This window comes from Echinops telfairi, unplaced genomic scaffold (assembly GCF_000313985.2).
Source record: "Echinops telfairi isolate 266 unplaced genomic scaffold, ASM31398v2 ScPeMD7_443;HRSCAF=831, whole genome shotgun sequence".
In the NCBI taxonomy this organism is placed as follows: Eukaryota; Metazoa; Chordata; class Mammalia; order Afrosoricida; family Tenrecidae; genus Echinops; species Echinops telfairi.
Genome location: NW_022104341.1, coordinates 5,955,576 through 5,965,120, shown reverse-complemented (window position 1 = coordinate 5,965,120; position 9,545 = coordinate 5,955,576). Strand labels below are relative to the sequence as shown.

Here is a 9,545-nt window from a genome sequence, read left to right as displayed (position 1 = left end):
CTTCAAGCCTTTAAGACCCCAGATGCTATATCTTTTGATAGCCGGGCACCATCAGCTGTCTTCACCACATTTGCTTGTGCACCCATTTGTCTTGAGTGACTGTGAGACTGCGACTCTTTCTGAGAGCATGAAGAGTTACTCTCCCCGTCTGTCTCCCTCTGAGAGGCTGCTGGTTTTGAACTGTGGACCATGACACCACCAGGGCTCCCCCAGCTATTACAGGAAGTAAAACAGATGTAGTTCTTGTGAAAAATAGCAAGCCTGGTTCAGAATGTGTGCGATCCCATACGTGCTTGAGTGCCGGACTCTCGCAGTGGGTCTCGTAACAACGGTGAGTCCAAAGGGGTGCTGAGCAGAAGTGACATCTCAGGGCACCGCCAGCAAGTGCACTGTGATAGGAGATGTCTGGTTTCACCTGCTAGGGACAGTGTTTGCTGCTCACCTTTATAATAGAGAGAGGTGCTAGGTTTCTGTTAGGGGTCACATGCCAGCCTGCCCACCTCCTGGAATTCCTTCCACGGACCCCGTGTTTTGAAACAAGCCTAACAAGATCCCCCTCGTGTCCAAGTGTAGCTTGTAATTCAGTGTATCCAGGGTGGAAATGGAAATTCTCAGAACTGGAATGCACGAGTCGGAAGGCCTGGTTTTAAACACCCCGGCTACCTTTGGAGACTAGGCTAGGGGTGCACTTCTCCCTCCTGCCCAGCAGGGCAGCCTGGCCGCAGATGCCTTCCCTGTGGAGCTGGGCAGGAGAGGCTCAGTGGGGGGAGGGCGTGTTCTCCTAGACGTCCCACCGTGTGGTCAGAGTATAAGTCCATCGTTTCAGGTGTCGGATTTTTTTTTTTTTAGTATATTGCCAGGCCTTTCTTTCAAGGTACTTCCGGGTGGACTTGAGCCTCAGATCTTTCCTTTATCAGCCAAGCCGTTAAGCTGTTTACAGCACCTAGGGACTTCCTCTGGGCGAATAGAAGCTCTTCAGTGATGTCAGCCAGCCAGGGCTGCGGGTGGGGGCACATCTATTACAGACCTAGGAGGGGGCTCGAGGGAGGGCTGGCCGGGGAAACACAGAGCAGAAGGCTGGGCCTGGGCAGCCGAGGCTTCAGAGAAGAGGTGGCTGCCAGGGAGGGAGGCTCCGTGGTGGGCTTTGCCGCCTCCGACGGCTGGGTCTCCACTGTTACTGGCAGGTTCATGCAGGAGCTGACGGAGATGCTGGGCTTCCGGCCCTACCGCTTCTATTTCTACATGTGGAAGTTTGTGTCGCCACTGTGCATGGCCGTGCTCACCACAGCCAGCATAATCCAGCTGGGGGTCACGCCGCCCGGCTACAGCGCCTGGATCAAGGAAGAGGTGAGCCACCTCCCAAACCCTGGGGGCAGTTCATCTTCCCAGGTCGGCTGCCACTGGCCATAGGGCTAAACCTTTGGAGGGCACCTACTGTGTGCCGGGCGCTGCCTGTGGTTACACGGGGAACCTGTGAGAGCCGGAACTCGCCCGGACTCCCGGTGGCTTCCAGCTCTCCCAGGTGGTGGCCGGTGACGGGGTCCAGTCTCTGTCGGTCGCCTCATTTCTCTTGGTCATGGAGTCAGTACTGACTCACAGCGACCCCATGGGACAGGGTAGAACGCCCCTGTGGGTGTCCCAGACGAACTACGGGAGCAGAGAGCCTCTCTTCCTTCCTCAGAGTGGCTGGTAGTTTTGAGTCTCTGACCTTACGGTTAGCAGCCCAGTAGGTAGCCCAGCACTGCGCACCAGGACTCCACTATCGCTCTACGTGGTGGGAAGTCTTTGGGCTTCCCTTCTCTGACAGCTTTCAGCCTTACGCAGGTGCTGGCGTTCACAGGCTTTACTGGAGTTCAGATGGGGAAACCGAGGCTCAGGAAGGTCACCACCTTTGGCCTTTCGATTCCGTGTTCTTTCTCCGTGTCTGTAGAGCAGAATTGTGCACCCGTTCCACGGGCACAGACACTAAGGTCCAGAGAGGTTCAGGTTCTTGACCATGGGAACAAGCCACTCATTCAAGAAGTAACTCCTGATGCCCCACCTCTCTGCCAGTGCCTGGCTGGTAGGATGGCGGGGTCGGGTGGGAAGAGGCTGCCCTGGGGACTGGCAGCAGCCCTCCCCCCATATGTGTGTCCCCCCCCACCCCCCCCACCCCGCAGGCTGCGGAGCGCTACCTGTCCTTCCCGGGCTGGGCCATGGCCCTCCTGGTCACCCTCATTGTCGTGGCCACCCTGCCCATCCCTGTGGTGTTCGTCCTGCGGCATTTCCACCTGCTCTCGGACGGCTCCAACACCCTGTCCGTGTCCTACAAGAAGGGCCGTATGATGAAGGACCTGTCCAACCTGGAGGAGAATGATGAGACCCGCTTCATCCTCAGCAAGGTGCCCAGTGAGGCACCCTCCCCCATGCCCACTCACCGCTCCTACCTGGGGCCCGGCAGCACGTCGCCCCTGGACACCAGCGGCAACCCCAACGGACGTTATGGGAGCGGCTACCTCCTGGCCAGCACCCCAGAATCAGAGCTGTGACCACTGTCCCCACCTGGCCTGCCTCTCCACCCCCACCCACCCCACCCACTTGGCCTGGCCTGGTCTCTCCCTCTTGGCAGCCGCCAGACTCTGCCCAAGCCCTCTGCCCAGGAAGAGCAGGTCAGCCCTGCCACACCCTCACCCAGCCCCAGCTGACTTCTGGGAGGCTAGGAGCACCTCTGCCCCCTAGGGCAGCCCCCACCCCATCCAGCCCTCTGTAGCCATGTAATGGGAGCAGTCCTGACTCCCAGTTAGGAAAGATCCGTAGCCCTCTCTCTGCCCCTCCTGTTCTCAGGTCCTGGGGCTTCCCCTGGACTTCCTGGTGAAGGGGTTGGGGTGACTGTACCCTGGAAGCAGCCCTCCCCGCCCTGCCCCCCAAGGGTGCCGGCTGTAAGTCAGGGAGGGGTGGGGTGGGGCCAGGGGCCTGGGCTCTGTTCTTTGGGGCAGAATGGGCCCTCTGGCCAGCACAAGCCTTGGCCCAGCAGGGGTGAGGGGTCCCTCAGCCCCTGTCTGAGTGGGCTTCTGCCTCCTGCCTCCTGCCTAGGAGGCCAGTGACTAGTCCAGCATTTTCCCCATGTCCATTAGCGCATGACCACCTCCTGCCCCCGGCTGCCAGCCTGACGCCCACGGTGGGTGTGAGAAGAGGGGACAGTGCACTGAGAGGTTTCCAGAGCACAATGTTTGGTTCGAGCACAATTGTGAAGCACACTTCCTCCCACCCCCTAACCGGGGGCCACATATTCTCTCTAGTGGCAGCTTCTCCCCTACCGGGGCCCCCCCACAATGTCACTGCCCTTTGGGCCTCCACCCCGCCTCCTCATGACACAGCTACAGCTACCTGGTGTGCAGTCCATGTGCACAGACCCCTTGGAAGCCTTGGCCGAGCCTCCCTGGGCCAGGTGGGAGCATCAGTCGGAGTGCTGTAGACTGGGGGCTGCTGCAGGGAGGAGCACCCCACAGCATCATCCCGCCCTTCCTCATCGACTGCCCTCAGAGTTGCAGGCTGGAGAGGCCCCACTGGGGATGGATGGATGGACGAGTGGAGAGAGGGAAGGATGGACGGAGTAAGGGGACATGGGAGATTGGTTGAGGCACCAAGCCTCCATCTGAGAGCCGTGGTTGACAAGGCAAGAATAGGTCACAGGGGGCAGACCCACCTCCACGGAGGGTCCTTGGTTACTGGGAGGGTCAACGAGGCCCAGGGCCCCCTCTTCACCCTATGGTCCCCTGGTCTACCCAATACCCAGCCTCTTTTCCATCCACCACCACCACCACACTCACCCCTCCCTGTGCTTTCTCCCCCTTCCTGCCCCTCCCACCCCCTTCTGCTGTTTCTGGGTGTGTGAGGGGCGAGGGGTGGCCCCATATCTCCCTAGAGAGACAAGCTGGGAGGTGCAACACCCCATGCTAGGCCCCCTCGCCTGACAACACTTCCCAGCCCCAGGCAGGATTCGCCCCAGGAGAGACTCCACTTGGCTTACTCTCCTTCGTAGCCTATTTCTATTGTATATTCAATCTGTACATGTGGGTGTAAATGCTGTTAAATGACAAACCCAATATTATACCGTGGCTGGTGGACTATTTTCATCCTCAGTGCTGTACAGATCTATTTTCATTGTACATTTGATATATTTTTAATTTTGTAGCGTGCGACCGGGCTGAGGGCGGGGGCTTGGTAGCAGGGATGCCTGGCTGTGCACGTTCGTCTGGGGGCCCAAGCCCGGCGCGCACGCCCATGGCGGGTGTGGATCCATGACCCCCAGTGTCCACTGCGCCCTGAGCCCTCCCGGCCTCCCCCAGCCCAGCTCCTGCAGACAAGGGCTCAGTGGGGGCTGGGAAAGCCCCTGCCAAAGACAGGCACGAGTTTCTGGCTGGTGACTCATTGCCTTCACACCGTGGGGTTTGTCAGCAACTGGAAAGGAGGGCCTTGGGGGGCGGAACATCCCCCGGATTTGTTTTTCCACAGGCCTCTTGGCATTCCCACTGGCGTTGCAAGCCTTCTTCGGGAGGAAGTGTAAGGGGGGAGACTGCCCCCGGAAGGCATCTCAGTGCCTCTACTCCAGTGTTTGTCCAAGGGAGCAGCTGCCCCATCCCCACTAGCCCGGACACCTCTCTGCCCTCCCCGAGGGGCTGGCAGCCAGCAGGGGCAAGGCCAGAGGGGCCCAGGCAGGTGGTCCCCTGATAAGGGGAGATCCAGCCCCAGACTCCCTGGAGGAGAGGAAGGGGCCCTGCCCCTGTGCAGGAACCCACCCCTGGCTTTAGCGCTGTGGATGAAGTGCCCACTAGGAGACAAGAAGGCAGAATGGGCAGGACCCGGGGGCTGGGAGTCAGGGAGATGGGGGCCGTTGGCCCTTGCCCGCCCTCAGTCCCCATGGTCAGCTTCTTGAATAGGGGGCACTCTACCCTCCACTGAGGCCAGGGGAGGCCCAGGTGGCACACACAAGTTGATGCCAAGCTACAACAGCGTCTGCCCTCCACTCGAAACTGTCACAACAGAAGCAGCCCCCCGCCTCCCCCCAGGAACCAACCAGAGGCAGTGAGGCGAGGCCAGCCGCTGGGGGCCCCCAGACCCTGCACAGGGCTGCAGTATTACAGGGTGTGAGGCCCACCCTCCCCACTGTGGAGGAGCGATGGGCACGTTAGAGGGCACCCTGCTCCCCGAGTGTCCCCCTGAAATGTGGGGTCTGCTGCTCTTTGGCAGTGGGCTGAGGAGGGGGGTCTCAGCATCCCTGCTCATCGCGCGTGCTGCTTTGTACAGACCTGAGCACACACCCTGCGCTGCCAGACCCATCCAAGCCCATGTGTCCCTCGAGGGTGGTTACCCTGGGCCACGGCTTCTCAGCCCAGGGAGGGGACATGGTGGCATCATCATTCCGCTCCCCCTCACCGTGGTGTACAATAAAGTGTCTGTTCTTACCAAGCCCCCATTGCCTTTCTCAGCTGCCTCTGGGATTCAAGAGCGGGGACGGGGAAGCCCAGGCTCCTAAGGGGAGCTTCGGGGTAGATGGTTGGGATGGACAGGACAGGGTGCTGTCGGCACGTTGTAGGTGCTGGGGAAGACAGGAAGGGGACAAGCTTTTGCTTTCTGAGGACGCAAGTCCTGGTGTCAGCACACAGAGGAGGCAGCGGTGGGTGGCTCAGTGGCTGGACGCCTGCCTCCCATGTGGAAGACCAGGCCACCTCCCAGCCAGCGCATCTCGGGTGCGGCCACCGCCGTCCATCGGCGAACAGCTTCTCTGGCCAGGGCTTGCTGTGCTGCAATGGGATTGAACAGGTTTCAGGGGAGCTTCGTGCTAAGACTAGGAAGAAAGGCCTGGTGATGGACTTCTGAGAGTCAGCGCGAGAACCCCTGGGTCACGTCAGTCCAGACTGGCCCTCCCGTGTCACTGCGCATTGCCACGAGCTGGGGGCTACTCCAGGGCAGGGAGCAATGTCATGCACACCCTGGCAGTGGGCCTTATTAACTCGCTACTATTGAGTTCATTCCGACCCCTAGCGACCTTACAGGACAGGGTAGACCTGCCCTGTGAGTTTCCAAGGCTGTCCCTCTTTACAGGAGATGAAAGCCCCCTCTTTCTTCCTCAGAGCGGCCGGTGGTTTCAAACTGCTGACCTTGTGGCTATCAGCCCAGCGTGTAACCCACTATCCCACCAGGGCTCCATTTAAGGTTTTCACAAACCTCGTCAGATGTGCGAAGGGGCGGTCTGGTGTGAGGACAGTGCCTGGCTCCCTCTCACGAGACCGTGGGAGGGAAATTCCTGGCCACACTGCCAGAAAGAGGCTTCCCTTGGACTCGGTGAGGGTAGGGCATGTTGAGGGCCTTCTCCAGCAAAGGTCTGGGGACTGGGAAGGTGCCAGGACTGGGACCTAAGAGTGGTAGGGAGGCAGGGGCATGTGAGGGTGCTGGGCAGAGGGCAGGGTGACGGAGAACAAGCCATGTTCTAAGTTCTGGGGGGCCTGCCCCCCTGGCAGGGCAGCACTTCCTGAAGCTTTAAGTCCAAGGTGGAGACGAAATTAAGGACTTGACATCCTTTGTTAGCTCAAATGTCAACACCAGTAACTGTCCGTGCTGGCTGTGGCTGGGTGGTCAGATGGGTCCAGCCTGGCCGGAAGTTCTAGTCCACTCAGGGAGGTGGCTGGGAAGACAGGTCTGGGGACGGACTTCCAAAACAGCAGGGGTTGAAAACTGTCTGGAGCCACCATGCGTCCAAACCTGTGTGATGTCACTGGTAACTGAAAGCAGCCCTGTGAGGGACAGATGGAGGGGACTCTTCTTGCCAGCCCGCCCCCCCCCTTCCAAGAGCAAAGATAGGGGAAAAGGGGAGAAGTCTGGCTTTCAGGGGCGGTCCCAGCCCCACTCCACCCACTCCCGTCTGGGATGCTGCTGCTCAATCTCTAACACAGCCAAGGAAGGGCCTCACGGGAGCCTCCTTCCCCTCCGGTGTACACAGGAGTGCTCTGAGAGGGATCCAATGGGGCCCGCACCTAACCACCAGCCATGTAGAAAGTGTTGTTCCAGGAATAGCCACCAGATGGCAGAAACCCATTCTCCTCAGCTCTCAACTCGGCCCACTCTCCCACGCCCTCATTTGTGGATTAGTTTATTGAATGAAGGAGCCTGGTGCGTGGTGGCCAACCCGCCCACCAGCCACACCGAGGATGACTCGGGATGGGGCAGTCTGCTTCCGAGAGCGTTACAGCTTCAGAAACACGCGAGGCGGTGCTGCCTTGTTCTGTAAAGGGCAAGATCGCTGCTAGTTGGAATTCTACCCCACGGCAATGTGTGACTTATTTATTTTCACGCCTCGGACAAACATTTATTAAGTACTCACCGTGGACAGGCTCTATGCAAGCTCTAGGCACCCAACTTAATCTCTGCTGCCTTGAGTTCTGCAAGGGGCGCTTCACCCCGACTCCAAATCTGGCCCCCAAATCTGTCCAAATTCCCCACCCTGGAAATGCCACTCCTTGCAAAGTCATTCACTCCTGCAGTGTTTCTGATGGAAATGCCAGCTTGTGCCAGATGGGACACGCAGGCCCACCAAGGAGGAGGGGCGGCAATGCGTGCCAGGGGTCTTGGCAGACTTCCCAAGTTCAAATGCCTGATCCGCCTCCCGCTTCCTGGGAGAGCCTGGGGAACTTACTCATTCCCTCAGAGCAGAAATGCCCTAGCCTGTGACCAGGGGCAGCAAATGGGTTGAAGGAAACAACGCATGTTGCCCGCCGCGACCTGCTGCTAGGTACTAAGTCACCCCAGAACTTAGGGAAGCAGAGACTGGAGGGTGTACCCGTGCTCTACGGGCGGGCCACGGCGCCTGTCCAGCGCTGAAGGGAGCAACGCCACAGATGTTGCGGCTGCACCTGGAACGGGCCTGTCCCAAGGTGTTAGGGGGCTTCACCCTCAGTCAGTGGCACCCCGGTGGGAGCTGCTTTCTCCTGAGGGGACACCCGGCTTAGAGACTCAGATGCAGGACGTGGAAGAGGTAAGTTCTGGTGGGGAGGGGCCCTGGCTGAGCGAGCAGGCCAGGAGAGGACGGGAGGAGGACGGCTGTGGGAGGGTGTAAGAAAGAGTGTCTTCTGTCTCATGTTTGCCTGGGGGCCAGAGACCTGATACGGGCGTGAGCCATGGGTTGGTCACCGTTGTACGACCTTGGGTAAGGCATTACTCTGAAATTCCCATTTTCTGATCCATGAAAGGGGTATGGAAATAAACCGCTTCCTTGCAGAGATGAGAAGAGGGGGAAAAATGACCTCCACCTGGAATACATACTGGGGTGCGCTCTGAACTGTATCCCACCCTGGAACACAATAAACCCACTCCCTGCTATCAAGCCTGTGCCAACTCAGAGTGACCCTAGAGGCCAGGGTAGAACTGCCCGTGGGTTTCTGAGACCCTAACTCTTGACAGGAGCAGAAAGCCTCCTCTTTCTCCTGATAAACAGCTGGTGGCTTCAAACTGCTGGCCTTGTGGTGAGCAGTCCAGTGCATAACCACTATGCCACCAGGGTGCCATTCAGGATTAGATTCCCACCCTCTTTCAACCCTGGAGTCTGCTTATGCAGTGAACCAGTTTCCCAGAGTCGAAGAATAAAAGCCCAGGAAGGAGGGGATAGAAGGCAGTGTGTCCTGGGAAGGGGATGCCTGGGTGGGTTCCCCCACTACACCCCACAGCCCTTTCCCAGCTCCAGCTGGAGGGACTAGGATGGCACTGAAGGACTTCAAAGACTGCAGGAAAGTGGTGGCTTTTGAAAGGCCCCAATGCTGCAACATCCCTCCCAATGAGAAGAGGCGTCTACACCCTCCCCTGAATCTCAGGCGGCAAATGGCTCCATCCCCCAAGCAGAGGATGGTAGAAGTGGAGCTATGTGACGTGCCAGGCTAGATCGGAAAGGCCATGCCCCCTCCACCTGGTATTCTTGGGATATCCCTGAGTTGTGTCTGCCTCTCTAGACAGCTGCTTCCTCCTCCCCCGGACACGGCTGGAGGGGACCAGGCAAGTAGGGCTTGTCCAAAACCACACTCCCTGCCCTCCAGTGGGTTTCCTCCCACAGTGACCCCGTAGGGCAGGCTAGAACAGCCCTTACGGGCTTACAAAAGCAGCTGGTGGTTTTGAATTGCCAGCATTGCATTAGCAGCTCAACGTGTAACCTGCTCTGCCACCAGAGCTCCTTGGCAAGAAGCCCACAGCCCTGACACAGCCGTGCTGGAGAGGCTGCGAGCTGCAGGTGCTTCCCTGGATGGCTAGCATCCACTGGCGGCCAAAAGAACCTCCCCCTTGGTGTACGAGGCCTGGTAGGGCATGATCAAGGGTAATGTAACCAAGAGGAATTACTGAAACCCTAATGAAGGCTAAGCATGGTAGTGGGACAAGAGGAAAGTCAAAGGAAATAGAGGAAAGAGCTAGGAGGCAAAGGGCATTTATAGAGGTCTAAATACAGGAATGCACATATGTAAATATATTTATATATGAGGATGGGGAAATAGATCTATGTGCATATATTTATAGGTTTAGTATTA

General features: G+C 58.5%; 1 protein-coding gene across 2 annotated transcripts in view; it reads left to right on the top strand.

Annotated features, from left to right (window-relative positions):
- The window catches only part of SLC6A17 (solute carrier family 6 member 17), a 71,106-nt gene extending 65,658 nt beyond the window's left edge, over positions 1–5,448 (top strand). For both annotated transcript variants that reach the window (XM_004699205.4, XM_045292019.1), the window contains exons 11-12: positions 1,185–1,347; positions 2,160–5,448. In XM_004699205.4, the coding sequence (XP_004699262.1) occupies positions 1,185–1,347; positions 2,160–2,528 (532 nt within the window). In that variant the 3' untranslated portion in view covers positions 2,529–5,448. The remainder of the gene's footprint in view (positions 1–1,184; positions 1,348–2,159) is intronic.
- Positions 5,449–9,545: the final 4,097 nt, after the last annotated feature.